Source organism: Aythya ferina (genome assembly GCF_964211825.1).
Source record: "Aythya ferina genome assembly, chromosome: 11".
Classification (NCBI taxonomy): Eukaryota; Metazoa; Chordata; class Aves; order Anseriformes; family Anatidae; genus Aythya; species Aythya ferina.
This window is the reverse complement of record NC_140307.1, coordinates 17,666,246-17,687,426: the sequence shown is the minus strand read 5'-3', so window position 1 is coordinate 17,687,426 and position 21,181 is coordinate 17,666,246. Positions and strand designations below refer to the sequence as shown.

Sequence of the window (21,181 nt, the reverse complement as noted above, 5' to 3'; positions counted from 1 at the left end):
AACCTTCAGCTCTCATGGCTATTTTGCAATGTGTTCAGACTGAGCTGCTGACCAACCAAGTTTGAGTTAGCTCCCCGTGGTCTTTAGGAGGATTTCTGAGCACAAACACCCTCAAGTCTGCTCTGTTCAAAGCTGAACACTGTTGAGCAAGGTAAGAAGATCCAGTTCCACATTATTTCCACTGCAAATGGCATAAAACAAAGAGGAAGAGGCTGGAAATAGGCAAATTTTGTTTTCTTTTCCATAAAAGGAAAGATTGGAGCAGTGGACAGGAGATTTCAAGGTTAATGATTAATGGGCAAAGGGATTCTTGCAAAGCGTTGATAATTCTGTCCTTTCTTCCCATCTCTTGGCAGAATTTAGCAGCGAATTTCCCAAATCCCATTCAGAGAAAGACGAAATGAAAAGTTTGCAACTTCTCTCTTTTTTGTTGCTTTCTTGTATCATCACCCCAGCAGATACATATGGAGGAAAGAAAAAAGGTAAATATCCTATCAAAAAAAATAACGATGATACACTTTTTTGAAATGTTTATGTTATAAAAAACTAAGTAGTATTGAATGTCTGGCAATCAGTATACTGGGGCTTGTGGTTTTTTTGTTTGTTTGCTTGTTTGAGTGTTATGTTCCCTTAAAATACGATATTTATAACTGTGGTTATTGGAAAATGTAGTTATTTGCAATGAAAACATTTCTCAGTGGAAATCTATACATTTGGAGACTATGGGCTTAAGGTAGTCTGACCTTTAACAAAACATCCACTGAAGGCTAAATTAAAAATGTATTAGTTTGAACACACACTGAACTGGTAGCAGTTCCAATCTTCTTGGGGTGGAAGTATTCTTTTCAGTCTCCTACTAAGAACAAAAATTTCTAGCTATCTGACAATGTTGAAGCTTTCATTTTCTGAATTGCCTAGCGCGGGTTGCCTTTCACCCCAAGTGTGATGAATATCGTTGAGTGAAAGAGATAACTCTGCAGTGTGCTCTGGGAGAGAAGTACTGTGGAGGATCTTTATCATTTACATGGGGACACAACCATTTTCCCTGCATTTGTGACACTGCACATTAAGTCTGTATTCGTGTGACTGTTGGAGTATGACGGTGCATCACAAAACTGCATTTCTTAAACCTCCAATGCGACCGACAAAGTCAATTTCATTTTTGCCCTCGTGGCTAAGCCGTACATAGTGAACATTAGTTTTCCTCCTTATCTGACTGCATTTCTAATACTCTAAGTCTGGAGGGGATAAATGTAAATTTTGCCTTAGCTGGAAGTAAAGCAAGATAAGCACATTCACAGAAGTATGGCCTCTTTCAGTAGCTGTGTTTGGCGCTTATGTTAATTCATATTGCTGGTTTTACAAGGAATTTACTATAAAAATGCTTTATGCGTAATAGGCGCAGGGCACCTTTCTTTGATTCTGCACATTAAACTTCACCTTGTGTTTCATTTTGAACAATATAAAATCTTGAGGTAAAACGCAACGAGAACTATAAATTTCAATTAATGTTGTAACAGCTTGGCTTAGCAGGCAGCAAGGCCTGCGCATCCTTTTAAGTTGCTAAATCTCAGCAAGCTATTTATAAACTTTCAACAGGTTCTATAGTTTCAGGAGAACCCAAAATCAGAACTTTACTTTGAGGCTTTTCACGGCCTCAACTGTCCCAGCTTTGCCAAGGCCGTTTCAGACTCCAAGTTTAGTTCACCTTAGACACAAACACAGGGCAGAGGCTGCCCCCCTGTTCTTTTCCAGCCGCAGTCTCATCTTATGCCAGTTCACGTTCTCCTGCCATCACTATCTGTGGCACCTCTTATAGCAAGGTCAGTCACCTCACTCTCTCCATCCCCTTTTCCCTCATGACCTAGTACTCCCGTGTCAATGGACTTCACTTGTTTGCTCATCACTTCTGCAGCTTAAACCCCTGCTTGTGGGCTGCAAAAGACAGGGCACATGCCAACGTAGCGCTAGCAGATACACCTAGCTCACAGCATGTTGGGACAAGAGACTGTGGTTTAAGAAGCAGTTCAGGTGCATTTGGAAAACTTAAAGGAGAGGGGGAAAAAAAAAGTCCACTGTTTTTTCTTCTAGAGACTATCCAAAGCTTGAGTAGCTTTGCTACAGAGAGTAGCTCCAAGGTTAAAGCCCTGATATTCCATTACACTGAACTCGGGCTCCTCGAAGTTGTGAAGCAGCACAACTCTAACTCCAGCTATACACTAATGTGTATTTCTGCAACTGGTACTCCCTTGTTGTCCTTCCCCAATCCAACCTTGGCCACAGCAGCTTTGTGCCAAAGATAATGTGACGCTCTGTTCTCAAAGCTTTGCCTCGTTTCTGTTACCAACGGATCCGTGAGCACAGCTCAGCTCGCTCTCCGACCAAACCAGAGCTGCGGTGGTGGCAAGACCTGGAGGAGCCTTCTTCCTCAGTGCGCTCCTCAGTGAGGCTGTTTGCCACAGTGGCTGATACAAATGGCAATACAGCATTAATCCTCACTGAGGAAGGGCTGAGAAGTTTTTAGCCCTGCTGGGAGGCCTTTTAACACTTTGAAGGCAGCTTTCTGTGAACATAGTACATGCTGTACCTAAATACCCCTTCTACCTCGGAGCTTGCTCGTTCCTGCTTTAGCAAGAACTGCAGCAACGAACGGTGTAACTATAAGGAGCTACAAGGCCTTCTCAAAGCCGAGCCTGCTATGTAATTTTAGCACGAGCAATTGCCTACAAGGGAACCATCCTCTGAAAGCACAAACAGTGTGTCAAGTTCTTCTCATTTATTTGTACCTGGAAAATAAACAACTCTGCTTCAGTTTTCTCCATATCAGTCTATCCACCTACACAGTGAAATAAATTATGTTACAAAAGATAATTTATATGAATTAGACTGCAGCAGCTAAAACTGTATGTAGGCATATGCAAATCTTTCTCTTCAGACTAAGTGAGTTATGTTTAGACATATAAACATATATTATAGGGTTTTATTTTATAATTATGTAGAACAAGATGGACTAGGTTACCAGGCATACATAACATCATATTTAAAACACACACGAAGGTTATTATTAAAAACCCACAGAATGCTTTAGAAATGCCATGGTTTTCTTGTATATTTACATAGCAGGAAAAAAAAAGTTTCAAATTTTTGGCATACGTTCATTATCTAAACGTAGAATCCCATAAAAGACTACAAATAACCACCTACAAATAATATCCCTGAATTTGAGCCACAATGATTCTTTCTAGAAGTACGCAAAATATATTTTAACATAAGCCCTCATTTACTTTGATTCTTCTCCTAAAAATTAAGTCACTAGGTATAAACATATTCCAGTTCTTCCTATGGACTAGAAGAATTCAGTAGCTGACACAGAAATGCCTATTGCTAAGCTGCTGCTTTTTACTTGAGAGAGTCACAGCTGGCAGCTCGGCTGGACTTTGACATCCAGAAGTGAAGGTAACATCTTTAGGTTTATAACATACATGTAGACCATGGAAATGGATTATGCTGAAACTGGAATAGCTGTTACTTTTTCATTATTTTCCAATCATATTATAGTTAGAGACATAAAAGGTGTGCTAGGGATATCAAATTCTCCAAAGGCTACAAAAAAGTCCTCAATAAAGTGCTGTGTACTTGGAGTATTCTATATCACATCTGAAAAACTCCCAAGATGATAATTTTTACATGAAGCTTAAAAAATACTGGCAATATAAGAGACTGAGAGAAGATTAAAAAGCTAGTTAAGCTGCAGAGAGAGAGAGATCTAAAGTCTGCTAAGACGATGAGATGGTAACCTTTAACATTGAAGGTGATTATCACTTTCACTGTCTTACAGGTCTTTCAGTTTTCTACTGAAAACATAGAGAAATAATTATTTCCTTGAAGCATATTCAATGAAATAATTTCACTCAACCGGAACAGGCTTGGTCTTCCTCCCTCCTCACGCAGACAAATTAAGTGTGCAGTACCTACAGACCACAGTTTGATGGACGGCTGAATTCAAGATGAGCACTTTCATGACCAACAGATCAAATAATTATCTTAATTCCAGTCATGCCTATCCTATGTACCCTAAACTCATGTCCTCATCTCGTGTTTCCATGACATTCCTATCCCAATGTTCTCAGTTCCTTCTCTACATTTCCACAGCATATCCATATTCCTGAATCACCCCACGACACTCCCGTGGTACCCGCAGGCCCCAACACAGAGTCTCCATCACATAGCATCACAGCTCTTCCTAGGACCCTCCTCAGTCTGCAACCCACCCCCACAGTCTCCCTCCCAAACCCTGCCCTACTGTCACCTGCTTCTCATGTCTGCTACCTACTTTTTTTTGGCCTCCTCTGGATCCATGCTGTGACTGTTTCAGGGGTGTGCTTGTGTCCACGACCTAGCTAGTAACTGGCCCAGGGCTGCTCCCCGCACCACGTGGGCAGCTGGTGTTCTCCTGTGTTTGGTACTGGTACTAAACAAGATCAGATTCCAGGGTCAAAATGTTTTGAGCTAATTGCACTCACAATGTCTGCATGAGTTGAACTCGAGCATATGCCAGTCCTCTCTGGGTCTCCCTGTCTGATGAGCAGTTGGTTGTCTCCAAATAACAGCCAGAGTACAAGGTCACAGGAAAGCTTCATGGGTAATCAAGGTGCTAGCACTCCATGGATATCTGAATCCCAAGTCAATGCAATAGCAAACGTGTTGCTACAAGGGTCTCTCCTCTATCCAGCTGTTGATTTTGAGAAAACAAGTAGGAACTGAATATTTGAGACCTCTTTCTCTACATAAAATTGGATTTAAATTGGCTCAAACATCCAAAAAGTGCTAAAGAGATTGATTCTCTCTTCACGTGCTTGAATACTTCATGATTACCGCCTATAGAAACAAGACTAAAAACCAGTAATATTTCTAATTCACTTCAACAGAGTTTCTGCATCACCAATGACCTTGACCAGTCACTTCTATCTAGATTATTTAAGCATGGATTCAGGAACTACATTTTATCGCATACAGAAATATTGGTCCAAGAATTCAGGCTGCTTTCCTTCCGGAAGTTGAAAGTCCCAATGTTAGGGTACTAACCAGTTACAGCAATGATCTGTCTTATGCTATTGTTAGAAAAAGTGCTACAAATTCCTTTGCTGCCATTTTCTGAGTGGCTGTATTTCAGAAATGCTAGCTGTGGACACGGCATTTGCAGTGTTCTCAGGAGTCTCGGAATCCTACCAAAGTTTCTATAACCTAAAACAGTTATTCTGCCTTTCAGGCTCTTATCTACAAATATATTTTTATAGCTATACAAATTTACAAATATAATTTCAGCAATACATTTCCACCACAGAGTCCAAACTATAACTGTAGTCTAACTAATTAAAGACCCTTTGCTTTTGCCCATGAAAAGATACAATCATAGAAACTAGATCAACAAAGGAACTATCCATGCATAAAACAAGTTTCAATATTTCTACTAATGCGAGTGACTGAACATCTTAATGAGGAGCTTACATTCACCACAGGTCTGTAATTCACTTGACTTTGGCATTACATTCTTCTGAATACTCCTGTATGAATAGTGGCTGAACTCCTAAGACACTTGAGAAACTTGTCTGTAAAAATAATTTCGTGATAATGTGGCAGTGCAATTTAATTGTCTAAGTCAGTTTCTTCCTTTCTCTGTCAAGTTAGAGAAGGTTACAATTCTATATATGCACTTATATGTAGTTTTATCAGAAAACAAGCCAATAAAACATTCATTATTAAAGAAAACATTTTTTATGTCCTTATTTTGTTGTACACTCCAGGTCTCTACTGCACGTTTCATTTTGAAAACTTGGTTATGCCTAATCCACGTGGAGCTTCAGGGCTAGTAATAGGGTTGCATCAACAACAGTACATGACTGCTGGTGTTGTTCTTAAGACCATATGGTAACCCAGGGTGGCCTTAGCACAGTGACTGTTTTTCCTGTATGTTACCTAGAGTTAAGAGACTTCACTGGAGCTAAGTCGGACTCACAGGGTGGAATAGCTTGGCAGCAGGTGGATAGGCCAGCAGCCACTTCCAAGCAGCATGATTAAGATTTCCTGGCAACATAAGCAATAACTGGCAAAAGAGACAGAAGGGGCCATCTATCTGCACATGCCAATACTGGGTGATAAAGTTTGCTGCTTTGGCAACAGGCCAAACATGAATTAAAATTTGTTCTAAAAAATTCTGTTCCAAGTAAAAAAATTACCATGTTCATGCTCAGTAGCCATTCTTCTAGAAATAAAAATAAAAACAGTTATAATACTACCACATCATTCTCGTTAGCTACTTTTTTTATTATTATTATTTTTTTTATTTATTTTTTTACAATTGCTGATATTGTCAGGAAGCATTAACTGCACAGGACTGCATGCTTGTACACACTCATGCTCTGTCCAATAAATTCCATTTGAACCTCTCTTTTATCAAAAGTAATGTTTATATTTAGGCTCCTATATGGCCTCCAGACTTCATGGTGTTGCTCCAAGTGCAACAAAGAGTTACCAGGAAAATAACTGAAAGGAAGGCACAAAACCGAAATCCAGATATACGGAGTATGAGTAAAGAAAGTATTTTATTACTCTTAGCACTCTGGAATAAAGCCAGCATGCCCTGTCTGAAACAGCATTTTTTATCAGAGAAACCCTCAAAACTTCTTCTATTTGATCCAAACATCATTTTTCTAATTTTGCATATTACTTCACCCAGTAAGTGAAACTGATGGAGACTACTTACAAGAGAAAGTACTGACCAGTGGGCAAAATGATGACAGAGCAGGTCCGAGGACAAAAAGAAGAATATACTCATGTTTGATTTCGCTTTGCCTCTGGAATTGACAAACTCCAATAACATTCTGCTACTGTGCCATACTACCCCACGTTTTTATACAACTTTATAAACAAACATAGAGAAACACTACTGAGATTAAATTTTTCATTTTAAAATCTTGTGTATATTCTACCACCTGTAGCTTTACTTTATGTAGCTCAGTCTGAAAATAATCTGTAGTATCCAACTGAAAGATTTTATTCAGTATTTCAAGTGCCACTATTATCCCTTTCAGCCACAATGAGTCAGTAAGGGGTGTTGATGGACATCCATTAACGCTGTTTTTGCAAATCTTCATTTGGAATTTCATGTGACCTTATAAAAATACTAATAATTACATTTTACAGACTTTTGGGGAAAAAAAATAAAAAATTAAAAAAACACACAAAAAAACACAAAACCAAACCACATGTTAATGAGCACTTGTTATGATGTAAGAGGGTAGTATTTTGGTTAGCTCTATTTCTAGTTGATTATTTTCTGTGTTGTGGTGACGTAGAATTGTTAATTTTCACATTTATGCCACTTACACTTTTAACTTTAGATGACTGCGCCAGTGCATTCAGGGGCTGGCAATGTGGCAAGGGGAAGAAGGAGAAACACAGGAGAAATTTTGATCTTGTTTTAAGGGGGAATTGTTGTTTTGGCATTTTTTATTCAACATAAACCAAATATTTGGAATGATATTATACCGGCAATTCTTTCACTCAATTTGCTGAGGATAGAGACCTTGACATCTGCAATTGTCGGTAGCAGAAATGAATACAATTACTGCAGCTTCAGCTACACAGAGAGGAAAACAAAACAAAACAGAGCACGCCAGATCGTACCATCCAAGAGAAATCTTTGCACCGCCATTCTTCCAAACCTAGTTCTGCAATTTTAGTAAATCCATAGGATTTGCACTTTGGATTTGTTTGCTTTTTCTCTTGTGATTCTGTGTCCTTTTCTATCTTTCTAGTCCAGTTTATGAAGACTGTATGTATCAGTTAACAAAAGAAAACAAACAAACAAACACAAAAACCAGAGAAGAAAACACATTCACTTTAACATAACATTAAGAAGTGCAAGTGAATGAATTCTGCTGAGGAATATGCGTAGCCTTAAGATATATCTAGTTATTCACTTAAAGGAAATGTTACTTTTCTGAATACCATCAAATAGCTGATATTTATGGCCCTACCAGAACTATTGAAGCTACTGGTTACTTTTGATCTGTGAAAGATCAATGTTTCTTCTTAAACTGGCTGAAATTAGAAAACTTTTCCAGCTTCGGATACTCTGAATATAATAATCCTGATGCGAAGAAAGGAACAAGAATTCTCAGACATCTGGGGGTAACGCTGCTCAGGGACAGGCTACTCGGGAGGTCTTCTCACCTCGTATGCATCAGATTAGCATTTAGTGCTCTGCAGCCCCAGCAGGTCATTGCTTCTGATACCTCTTTAGTCATTCTGGACCAACTCCAGAAAGATCTGAACAAATGAGTCTTGGGTCTTGGAATGCCCTTCAACAGTAAAATCAAAATGTGGCTAAGGATATCAGTTATGCCACATTAAGAACTTAACAAATATACTAAACTAATCAATATATATAAATAGTGAAGAAGGGCTGTCATTCCAAAACTGTCCACCTCTAAAGAAACCCAAAGCCTCAGATACTTGATTTTGTGTTTTTTATGTAACCTGTGTTCAGAGATGGCAGATGAATCTTCAGCACCTTTCAAAGTCAAAGGGAAGGGCTGTAGTTCATTATGCATTTAGCGACATTAACAACTTATCAACCCTTGCCTCAGGCCACTGGTTGCAGTTAATTCATAAGCCTCTCCATTGTGCCAGTACAGCTGCTTGCAGCAAAACGGCCTGGAAACTGATCCAGGTGAAAAACTATCCTATTTTTCTATGGTTATCCTACGTTTTAGCCGGATTAGGTCCCTGATTTTGTTCACAGTACAACTAAGCAAACAGCTCTGTGTGGACAATGATGGGACACACAGGAGGTCAGGAGTGAGTGGGTGGCAGCAGGATGGGGATCTGCTTAGGGTTGCTCTGGCAGCACTGAAACCGACTGTCTAATCAGGAACTAAAGACCCTCATCATGGAGCCCTTCTTCTATTTTAAGTTTTCCTTCAGGAAAAGAAAGAAAAATCAGAAAACAAGCCTAATTTGTCATTCCAATAATAGCTCATAAAAGAAAGTAAATTTCTTTTTCTGGCTGGTGTTAATAATATTTACATTGGAAAGGTCTAGGGCAATCTCCTTGAAAATACATTTGTTTTCTGCACCATCTACAACCCATTAGTTAGATAAAATAAAAATCTCATAGCTCAGAGCTTTTTGGGTACTTGTTCAATTTAAAGCTTTGATTTCACTCAAACTCTTTGTATATAATTCAGCAAACTAACCATGAAAAATACACCAAAACTAGAGAGAAGAGGTTTAACTATGAATAATCCAAATCCTATTCTAATTGTTTTCTTCTTATTATTTCTAGTTTTAAGAAGGCTATTTAGCTAACAGTACAAATCCCTCTAATAATGGTGTTCTGATGTAGTATTTTTGAGAAATCTCTTTGCCTTTTCTTCCTCCTTGCTTCCTCAACACGACCCATTTCTCTTTCATCCACACGTGAGCACCCGCTTAGTTAATTGTGTGTGATCACTAAACACAGAAACATGAAGACATGAGCGTCCCCAGCTAGCCATGTGCACAGAAACAAAATCTCTACCCTTCAAGGACAGAGTAAATTCTGCTAGGCATTTTAAAGCCAAGGCAGGTCATTGAAGTTATTATTAGCTCTAATTAGCACTCCCACAAGCTGTTGAATTCTTTACCTGCAGCCAAAGGGCACTCAATATGGTGCAGAATTTGCAAAGGTCTTTGAAAGAATCAGAGAAATAGCTCCTCTTTAGAAACATGGGTCTATTACATGTGAATAAGCTTTTGGTAAAATGATATCTGATCTGTGTACCAAGTGATCTACAGAAGCAGAGATATGATGAAACTATTCCAAAATAAAAGAACACTACAAATGTCTAAACAGAATCTTAATGGGGAAAAGGAAGACATCTGGCCTTACTAATTATAGTTGTGCTATATTTTATACTTACAAAGTGTACGCTAGAAGCAGGTTACAAATAATTCATATCTCCATCTCAGTTACAATACTGTTCTTTCAAGTTAGTGATTTATGTAGCAAATTGAAGACAAGTCTGTACGAAAACTGGGTTCTTTCCTCTTGTGACCAGTCCCCACTCCCCCTGAGAATTGCAGAGATCTGAACTGAATCACAGGGCTCCGAAGAAAGTGCTGATCCTAATTGTGAAATCGGCTGAGAACTGATGAAAGCTCAGTAAGCCATCACTTCTGTATGTTAGGCACATTTCTAACAACGTACTGTAACAGGGAAGCCTGGCAATTGCACTCATTAGTAAGAAGCACTGCTACTTTAAAGACAGAGCACTAAAAGGATTTATTTGAAAGAGGGGAGAGAGAAAATGGGTTAAAATCAGCCATTTTGGGTCTACAATATGATCTACAGTCTAGAGATAAATTTTCTACAAAGAAAAAGCAAAATTCTAACAGGAAAAGCAACATATAATGAAAAAACAGACTATGATTTTTTTCACCTAATATAGTCCTACCTAATATGTAGGAACCTGGCACAGAAAGGATTAATCTCCAAAAAAAAAACCAAACATCACTATCCTCTAGAGCAACAAGGAAGTCTGAAAAGATACAGACAAGACCTATCTCTAATTCCTGTTACTTGCACAAGTGAAAAGCAGAGAGCGAAAACCAGACCGAATGCTGCCATATTTGCAAAAGAGCCAAGGCCACATCTCCACCACAAGCTTCACTTGCCATTGTGCTTTAATGTTCATTTTCCTACAGCCAATGTCAGATCAGACAGCTGGGAACAAAGACCCGAGGACTCCTGCACGATGCAGCACAGCAGGCTTTGGGGCTGCAGTGGTCAGCCAGCCCCTTTCGACTTTCTGCCACCCTTTACGTGCCACCCCAACATTTTAAAGAACAGTAACACAACTCCAAAGCCCCTGTAATATTAACGGCCAGTGTTTTAGAGTGACCAGTATTATTATCTTTGCTTCAAAACAGACAACAAATAAAACAAAACTAAACTAAACTAAACTAAATCAAGCTTTGGCTACTGTCAGGCAGTAAGTCCTTGGTGCCAGGAGTGGAATCCATCCCTTTAACCTCACAGGTCCATTCCTGAAGCCCCTACTTGCCATTTTCTTTGTTATGCTACGGACAGCAATGTATTTCCTCTAAAACTAATATACAGATAGCATCAAATACTGGCCTTATCCCCCAGTAACATTACCATTAGGAAGATGAATCAAGGCCAGCGTTGTTTTAGGGTACTACTTTTTGAATAGAAACTGCCAGAAACTGCAGCATGTGAGTAGCTGCCAAAGAAATCTCCCTAATGTTCACTAATCTCACTGCCATTTTCACTAATGTGTTACAGCGCGTTTTTGTACTGTTTTCATTAGCTAGATACTTGGTTTTCTGACACCAGGGCAAAGCTAGAAGGTATATTTTTGGGAACATGCTCAAAGGAGTTTCTTCCTTCAATATTATGTCACCAGCTGAAGGGTGAAATAATTGCCAGCAAGTGCATTGAGTGTTGCTAAACTAATTAGTATAATGGGAATTGTGGAACTAATTCACCAGACAGCTAACTAAAATCATGGCTTTTAAACACCATGATGGAAATTAGCATCAAATGCATCAGGAACCCTCTCCGTCACTGATGCAATAAGACAAACTCGTCTACAGGAACAAGCATTGCTGACTCAGAATCAACTCTCAGAAAGGAGAAAAATATATATAGAGAGAGAACTGATAGTAATGATCCTAACACAACTGGCTCATTGAAGTCATTACAAAGTGAAGTGAAGGCTCCCAAGCACTGGTGGTGTACTAGGACCCTGGGATGCTGGGGGTCTACATTTAGCGAGTCATTTACCAGATAAATCAAAGCTAGACACGTTCAAAGAATGAAGATGGCGTTTGTTGTAGGAGACATAAAGATGGTTTCCAATTGAGCAAAATTTGAGAACTGAATACAAATACAGATATTCTTTCAGAAATCTCTAAATCTATCTCTTTGTTTTGTTTTGTTTTGCTTGTTAACGCCACTATTCTGTACTGAGAGATCATGGTTCTGGTATCTCAGGACTAGAAAGCATGTGTCCTACTTTGTTCACTGGACAATTTTAAAATGAAAATAATCAAATTTATAATGCATACTTACAAGCAAAAAAAGATCAACTAAATTGAATATGAGAATTGATAAGTGCTTCACTCACAATTTCTCTTATTAATGGTTCTTTACCTTATCTCTAAATCACTTTCAATAAAGTAAGCCAGCCACATTCTAAGCTTGCTCGCAACACAACTTCCACTCTGCTCACACATCCTGCGTGTTCAGCAGGTCACAGTAAGCCACTGCATTAACACTTCTTGGAAGCATCAGGGGATCACTTTTTGCTTATTAAAAATTTGCAAGATTTTTTAAATTAGCCAGAGACGTAGAAAACAGGTACTCATGCAGCATTCAAAACTTTATGTTGAAGCTGGGTTTAACAAACAGCCCCTTATTTTCCAGATCGTTAGTGAATAAGGCTTACCTTGTGAATTGTGAGGAATGTAACAATGGGGCTTGGAGAAGAAATTGAAATGGTACAAAAAAACCCGCACATAATCATTGTGTTTGAAGCTTGTTATAATTCACAAGCAACTTTATAAGCTCTCATAATTAAAGTGAGTGGTTAACAGTCAGGGCTCCACATTTTTTAAACTATGTTATATCAAATCAATATGATAATGTTCTTTTTTAAGATTATATTTACAACATGTAAACAAATTTTATACTCTGGTGGCTGACATGCTTAAAACAAGTGACAAGACATTAGATACAATGTACTATTATGGTTTTACTTTCAGTACCGTGAGACCATATGAAATTTTGTTGAGGAAATATCATTGTCAGAAAAACATTTTGTTCTAGTAACAACATAAATGTGCAAATTTTCTCTCTTTTTCTCCCCCTTTCCGTGATGGGCCTAGAAAAATATTTACCCAGAATCCTTTCCACCTCCTGGAAAGTGCATTTTTGTTTGGGAAAGTTTCCCAGTCCCTTAGAAACACAACTGTCTCAAACCTGAGTTGTTTCACCCCGAAGCCGTCTCGTACCTCCCTTTGCCAGCTCCCACAACCTCCCTCTGCCAGGCACAGCCCGACTGCAGCTCGCGTTGCAAACCCCCCGGCCTGAGCTCCCCCCGACCAAAGAACATGCACTTGTCTGTCTAGGCAGGCTAGGCTTGCCACTGCTGATGACAAACGGGAAGACAAAAGCTGCACGTTAACACAGGGTGGATGAAACCACTCGATTCCTGCTGGCAGGCAGCCCTCTGCCTGCTTTCCACCCGACATGCTTCCTAACATAATTCCCTTTCATTGCGGGGCTCTGGAGGATACCTGGAACCGTAGGAAGAGCGAGACCAAGCCTTGACAGCCAGGATTTAGGCTCATTTAAAATATCTTTGGAACAGGGCCATATCCCTAAAAATCCATCTTTGATTTATTTTTTAATGAGTTCAATTCTTCCTAAACCTATTTATAAATTGGAACTCCGTCATGTTATGCATGCTGAACATCTTGCTAGCTACATTTTATTTTTAGGAGACTCCTTTGCCTGACAATGTTGCAGATTCTACTCAACCAGTCTCTTGATAAATTCAAATTAAAAACATGATAATTAAATACAGAGAAGTATTTCATCCTGTCATAATCTTTGGCTGTCTGGAACATCAGAAGCTGTTATAAAGAAACTGATTTGTTGCCATAGCAATAAGGAGAAAGATACCTCGAAGTCTGCGTTAATTAGTCTGTTGGAAGATAGTTTTTAGTGGAAAGCTCAACCCAGTAGGCAAATTTTCGGCATTCTGCATTGAATTTGGTATTCGAAGAGATGTTCATTCTCTCATTCCAGCTCCACCATCACTTCAGATTGCAGTTCTCTTGTTTCTGTGGCCCATGCCCTATTTTCTCCAATGCAGAGAAAATCCAGAGGTGACTGGCCTCGGCTAACAGATCCCGTGACACATGTCAGACAGGCGGTAGGATTTACAGCTCGAGTAAATCACAAACAGAAAAATACAACAGAGGGTTCTCCTAATGAAGCCCTTATTTTGCTGAGCAATAGTTTATCTGGGATGCCATAAGTAACTTGAAGCTTTCCTGTGTCTCCAGACTTGAAGGCTCCATATTGCTTTCCCTACAAGACACCCTGCCCTCATTTTTAGGAAACATATTCAGTCTGCAGTCCTGCTGAAAGGAAACTTTGCTTTAAACAGAGCAGCTACCGTGTCCTCTCTGCATACAGCTTTTCTCAGGCAGGCCTTGCTCCCACTGCCCGTACCACGTGCACAGCCACTGCAGCACTTTGCTAAATGGCCGATGGTCGGTGAAAACCAACACAGCACTAACAGGATTTAAACTTCTAAGGGAAATTACACATATTCCAAGACTACATTGGCTTTTAATTTATGCCTTTGGACAATGTTATCTTTCGGAGTGGCACAGAGCAGAAAAAAGCACAACCCTACAAAGGCAAAAGCCTGGTAGGCGTGGGAGGGCCCCGAGGCCCAGGACTGCTGCTGTAAGGGATGGCGGCTGCCCTGGTTTCCCACACCAATACCGTGTCTCTGCACCGGCACCACGCTTACCACATGTGGAACAGTGCTGGATTGTCCAAGCACGTTCCCTGCATGCTGGCCAAACGTTTTGCTTGCTGAAACGTTCACACCTGGCAGAGCCAAGGACAAGATTACGAAAGCTCGCTCAATTGTAATCTGTTGCCTGGGAGATCTGATACTTCAGTGCCAGAGAACAACTTTCTACCCTAGGCTGAAATGCTGCAGTAAACTTATCTGTTTTACTGCCAAGCTACATTCAACAGAGCGTAACGGTTATTTGATTGGAGGAATCAAGGAACTGAATTAGAAGATGTTTTGAAGTGTGGCTGCTGCTCGCTGTATCTTTCTGTCCCGCACCCAGCCCTAGGCAGCCCTCTACCCCTCTGGGATGATTTTGTGCTGCAGACACACTACTTGGTATGGTTCCTGTCCAGAGGAATATACGGGCCAAACAGAACTGACTATAGCAAGGTCATTACTCAGATTTTTTGTTTTATTTATGAGGCATTGGAGAAAGAGAATGAAGAATCTCTGAAGATTTTTTATCCTTTTCCCACTTTGCATTCATTCCAGCCCCAGCACAGACTGGCCTGGGAACTGTTCTTAGTCACAGTAGATAGCAGTAGCCCTTTAAAGGTCTGGGATTGAACCATGGCCTACGCTGTTTCCATCAGGACTTCAGAATGGCAGAAACTCACACAGTTTGACAGGCGCCAGCTGAAAACTTCTAGCCTACAAAAAGACTAACTTCTTTCACCTTTGTGCCAGGGACAAAAGAGAGAGGTGAATGTGAACCAGAATTCTGTTTTCTAACTGCATGCTTTTATTCTCCACTTCTCATGCAATAAAATGGCTATTTTAATTCTATCTAGAATTTGGAGGAAAATGTTTAAATAGTATCGTTCCTCTTCCATGAATATTTCAGGTATACATTTCAGATAAATAACTTTTCAGTATCTGAAATGCATCAGGAAATGCTGAGCTGGGAGAACTCTATTAGGGACATAGAAAATCTTCGGCACACATGAAGCAAACTTACGAATCAGTTCCACCGGTGACCGTCCTGCAGACGACAAAAGAATCTAACAGATAAAAAGCTACCAAAATGAAACGGGAATGTTGAGAACTTTGGACAATTTTGTTACTTCCTTTCCACTTGATTCTAGCTAGAACTGCAAACATGCTGAAGCACCATGAGAAATGCCCTTGTGATACCTCTTGCCTGATTTCTGTGAGGCTTCCTGTGCGTTTCAAAATTCACAGCCTGATGTACTGGGACGCGCACACAAAAACGTGATGTGAAATTTCCAGATCAGTTCAGTGTGGCAGACTAGCAAAGTTCAGCTGGCAAAGGTGGGTGAACATCTTCTAGGGTGGTTTTACAAAAAAAGATTGTGAAGGGAGTGTGCTTAATACAAAATGAGCATTCATTTTAAGGAATGATTCTAACTACCTTTCAGCAAACTTTTCCCAAAGGGTGGCTACAGACACAGAGCATCAGCTCAGGACTGCACAGTACTACAGAGGAAACATTTGTCGAAAAGCTAGAATAACTGCTGTATAAAGTTAGAATTCAGAACACTGTAATTACATAACAGCATAATTGCATTTAATTACCTGAAAGCTTAGGAAAGAACTTCTGCAAAATAAAGGAAACTCTTCCTTCAGTTAATGGAGGGTTTTGCTAATAGGTTTGTTAGGTCTAGGTAGAAGAGAAGGTATTTTCTCTTTTAAAAACATCACGCTCACTATGTGAATCCATAGAGAGAATCCTGGGAGTCATTAAACTCACTGCAGAGGGGTAATAGATGGACCTAATTCAAAAGGAACCGAGTAGAGAGTGACTTTTCCTGCTTGCAATGCCAGTTGTTCGGTTTAGGCAGTCTCCCATAAATCTGAACAAAATCCATGACGCTGCTGCAAAATGCAATGGAAGAGGACAAATTGATTCACTTTCTTTTCCCACAAGTGACCCACCCCTCAAAACGGTTTGATATATCTCCAGCTGGTGGCTACAAGAGCCTGAGAAGCAAGCAATACCCACCAGTGCCTAGCACACGTGTATGCAGAATATCTATTATCAGGTACACACTTTTTCAAAAACAACAACAAAACAAAGAAATAAACAAAAAAATCCACTGAACCACCAGGCCTGAAATGCTAATTTAATCACTAAATGCAATCACAACAGTCACAACAATGGTTGGCAAAAGCAGACCCACTGAGAAGAATGGATCAATAGGAAATAGGCATGCAGTATAGCACAGGGTGGCTGTCCATTTCTGCCAAGGATAGCAACCAGCATGTTCTCCACGTTGCATTTGGTTATAAATTCTCATATTGCCTGTATTGCCCAGCTTGAGCTAGGAACACTCTCAAAATATGCAGTAATCACAGCACCAAACTAAAATGGGGTGGATGGGAGGGAGGACAGCGGGGAGGGAAGGTGGTTTTGTTGTTGTTGTTTTTTCTCACTTTCCAGTTTTCTTTGTCTCTGTCTTCTTCAATTAGCTCAGTACAAGTTGCTTTTACATATGATTGAACCATCATAAGCCACATCTGTCACCTGCTGATAGAAATGAACTTTTTTTCCTTCCTTTAGGTTCCTAAAGTCACTTTAAGACTTAAGAGTAAATAATGAAAAAATAGCTGGTTTAGTATCTTCCCAACGTTTTGGAGCAGAAATACAGTCAGCATTTTAATACACAGGAAAATAAATATAACTTCCCAAATCCTAATGAGAAATACTCATATAATATTCCTAGGAAATTCACAATTCTTCTAAAAACAGAAGAAAAATAACTTATTGTGCAATGACTTTGCTTACCTCCTATTTTCTTGTAAAATTTACATTTCTTAAATTTGTCAAGTCAAATCAGTTCATTGGCTTTTATTAATCTGAACTTCTTGCTGGGAAGTAACAGCTCTCGTTCCCAAACGTTATCATCAACAGTGAGAGTTACTACCTAGGTGTCCAGCTAGATAATTATATGCCCCTAATGTTTAATTCAGGCTTACCTTCCTTATTTTCTTCACATACTTATTCCATCAAAATCAATACACTTATGAGTACACACAACACTCAACTTCTGCTAAAGTTTATTATAGCTGAAGCTATCAGAATACTCTATTATGACAAAGTTCAATTGTTTAAATTTCTGAAAACCAGAAGCATGACATGCCACTAGACAATTCTTCCTTGCAAAAGCCATCACTAAGGAGGATGTGCAGTTAAAACTGGACTGGCCAGGGAACTGGTGCCTAGTGAAAGGGAACGCAGCAGCAGCCTTCCAAAGTTAATTTCATTTCTGCTGTGATCCATGGCTAAACCCACCTGTTCATTTAATACAAAGTGACTAACCAGCATTCCCCCTAGCTTCCTCCAAATCTATTGCCCAATAGTTTCAGTTTAGTAAGAACTATTTCAGTGATGAATCAGTTCTAAACATATCCTTTCTTTCCTTAGGCTCTGCATGGAGAAAAATAAATTATTCTACTGCCTGGTCACACAGTATAACAATTATTGCTAAAAATATTTTTCACTTTTTTTTTTTTTAAAGGATTCTAGCAATCTTGATCAACATTTTCTCTAGCAATACTGAAACTCCTGAAAAAAAATCAGGTGCTAGCTTTTTAAGAAAACAAAACAGGACGCACCGCTCCTGCACTGAAAACCATCCTGCGTTTATTTCTTCTGTTATTAGAGAATAGAAAGAAAATGGTTAACACAACTGAGATACATAATAGGCACCGCAGAAGGAAAAAAATCCAGCAGCACAGAGAAGCACCCAACATGCTGAGCTAGGGAATGTGAACGCTTAGACTTTTGCTTCTCTGCTAATACACCATTAACTCTCACACTGTACGAGATACCGGTGTGAATGCACTTTATCCATATCCCTCTTCCCATAACAATATAAAGACCTAGAACAGTGAAGGACTGTTAGGGAATATTTCTGCTGCCATCATTCCCTGACAGTAAAGGGCAGAATACAGAGTTTGATGATTTCCTTAGCTAATAATTATATGGCAGACAAAATGTCCAAATGTCCATACTGTTTTTGTTAGATTTATGAACTTTTGATAACCCAAGGCAACTGGCACACTACTAGAACAGAAAGGTTTTTCCTACTTATTTTTCTGTGTTTTCCCACAGTGGTCTCCAAGGAGAACCTGAGAAGAACTGGATGGTGAATAGGTCTCAGTAGGTGTCCCCCTGCCATAGTACTGTGGGATTCTTTCAGCAGCATTCACTAGGCTGCCACCAGCTGTAAGGAAATTTGGGTGCCATTAGTATGCTGAGGATGTTCAGCTTATTTTCTATTTTTTACCAGATCAGAAATGCCATTTTCAGCCAAAAGGCAGACAGGAATGAGAACAAACTTGGCTGAAGCTGGTTCTGCAGTGGACAGAGGCCATGCTGGCAGCACAGCCTCTCTGCTTCATCTGGGAACTGATATCAGCATCTTTTGGCTGTTTCAATGTCAAGGTGCAGCTGACATTGAAACGTTGACATCATTCCAGCCTGAAAAGCAGTCCCCAACCAGAGATCACTTCTCTTATCATGCACAACTATAATGACCAAGACAGGAGAGGTGACTTTAAAAATTTTATTCTTTTTTTTTAATAGATGGGGACATGCAGGGAGACTGGAGTCTCTAGAACTTGCTTCAGTGACAGGATGTTTCCTACATGCAGCAGCATGCACAGCCTCTTTTTGGCTAAAACATAGGGTACTGGTCTAATGTTTGGTTGCTTTGGTGTAAGAGAGGGAAGATTTCAATTGCATATCTGAGGATGTGGATTTGCTGAGTCCATACAAAACAACACAATACAATAGGAGGCTACAGCATTTTATAAAGTAAATATTAAACACAATGGTGTTTGCTTTTTCAAATAACGAGTAAGCTGATATGAATGTTTAGTGGGTATGATCATAGTTCTGAAGAGATGGACCAAAGGGAAAAGGAAATTATGCACTGAACTGAACGGAGAAAACAAGATGTTTTGTTCAGTGTGCATTACACATGTATCATCACCTTCTGTGGCTTATCTACATAAACAGTGGTATAGTATAGCTTGCTCTTTTTTCTTTTTTTTTAATGTAAGACTTCAGCTCTGAGGATTCTAGGTTGAACTCGGGTATAATGGTGAATAACAAAGCGGGTAAATTCACCTACTTTGTGTTCCAGGCATGACAGTCAGAAGCAAATAATTCTGTTTATCTGTGTAACCTTTTGACTATGCTACCAAGTTGGTCACTAGAGATGAATCACATGATGGTTTACAGAGACGAAAGAGCACATTGGGATCATTATAGAGCTTTCTGTAGTTTAACAACTGGGAACAATTCAAAATTACTTCTGGCCACAAAAATTTTATAAGTTTATATTGTTGCTTGCTGAGGATATGATAAAATGCATAGGTTCTGTCTATTTGTACTTATTTTACATATCTAGACTACAGTGAAAAGACTATAATGTCCACAGTAGGACCAAGTGAGCATTATATACAAGCTAATTTATCTGATCTACATTTCAAAATCCTAAGGAATTAAGAAATTCAATAGTGGTCTTCAGGAAGTTACTGAATCATTGCACGCACGTGTCTTAGGCTGTGAACAAACTTCTTTTTTCACATCTTTTTTCACAAGGGTACCTGCCTGCAGCATTCCCCCAGCTATTCATCATTTCCTGAAAGCTACCATTTCATGTAAGTCATGAGGTAGATCCCTTCATGTAAGCATGCCTTCTTTTGGTTCAATCAAAATAAATTAGGTTAGTTTAAACAGTTAGAAAAGGTGATCTGAGGTAGTCCAGCTTATTTTGTTTGCAACAACTAGGCAATGGTCCAACACTGAAGCACTGGCAACAGAACAGTAAGGGTGGTGGTAATCTCTGTCTGGTGGGAGGTGATAAAAAGCTGGAGGTGGCAACCTCTTTGCTGGCACAGATGGATGCAGCCGAGGGTGCGTGTCCACTGTCATAATATGCTCCTTTCTAATGGGTGTTAAAGTACTGGTTTTCCAGAGCAGAGTTATATCCTCTGAAGCACATTCAGGTTCTTATGTACAAAGGAAACTCTGCATCCAAATAGCTTTGTTTATACAGTTACAGGAGTTACAGGGAAAAAAAAAAAAAGAAAAAAGTGTTTTTAACTGCAAAGGGAAAATAAATACAGTAAATGCAAAGAGTCATTCTGGAAGGAAGGACTTAGGACTTTAAAGGAAGAACTTTTAACTACAGTTTTATACAAGCTTTCTCCCATTTTGAGTCTTTAATGCTTTACACGTGGATAGCAGTCCCACTTTCTTTGCCCTACAAAATATGACAGATTCTAGATAAAATGTGCCAAACCAAATCAGGAACATGAGTTAGTGCTATATGTACCACCTGTGTGGAAGATTGGAAAGAAGCTTTTGACAAACTAGAGTAGTTAGGACAATGCAAAATTGAAATCCTAGGCAGAAATTCCACTCTGCAAGGAGAGATATCTCCATATTTGCACATTCAGGGTTCCTTCTCTCCAGATCCTGTTGCTTCCTCACATTCCCAGAGAACTAAATGGGATTCTGATCTGCAACTACATCCAGCTGT

General features: G+C 39.4%; 1 protein-coding gene across 1 annotated transcript in view; it reads left to right on the top strand.

Annotated features, from left to right (window-relative positions):
• The first annotated feature begins 356 nt into the window (after window positions 1–356).
• Window positions 357–21,181, top strand: part of LIPC (lipase C, hepatic type) — a 55,649-nt gene continuing 34,824 nt past the window's right edge. The window contains exon 1 of the mRNA XM_084532893.1: window positions 357–482. Within this exon, the coding sequence (XP_084389019.1) occupies window positions 401–482 (82 nt within the window). The 5' untranslated portion in view covers window positions 357–400. The remainder of the gene's footprint in view (window positions 483–21,181) is intronic.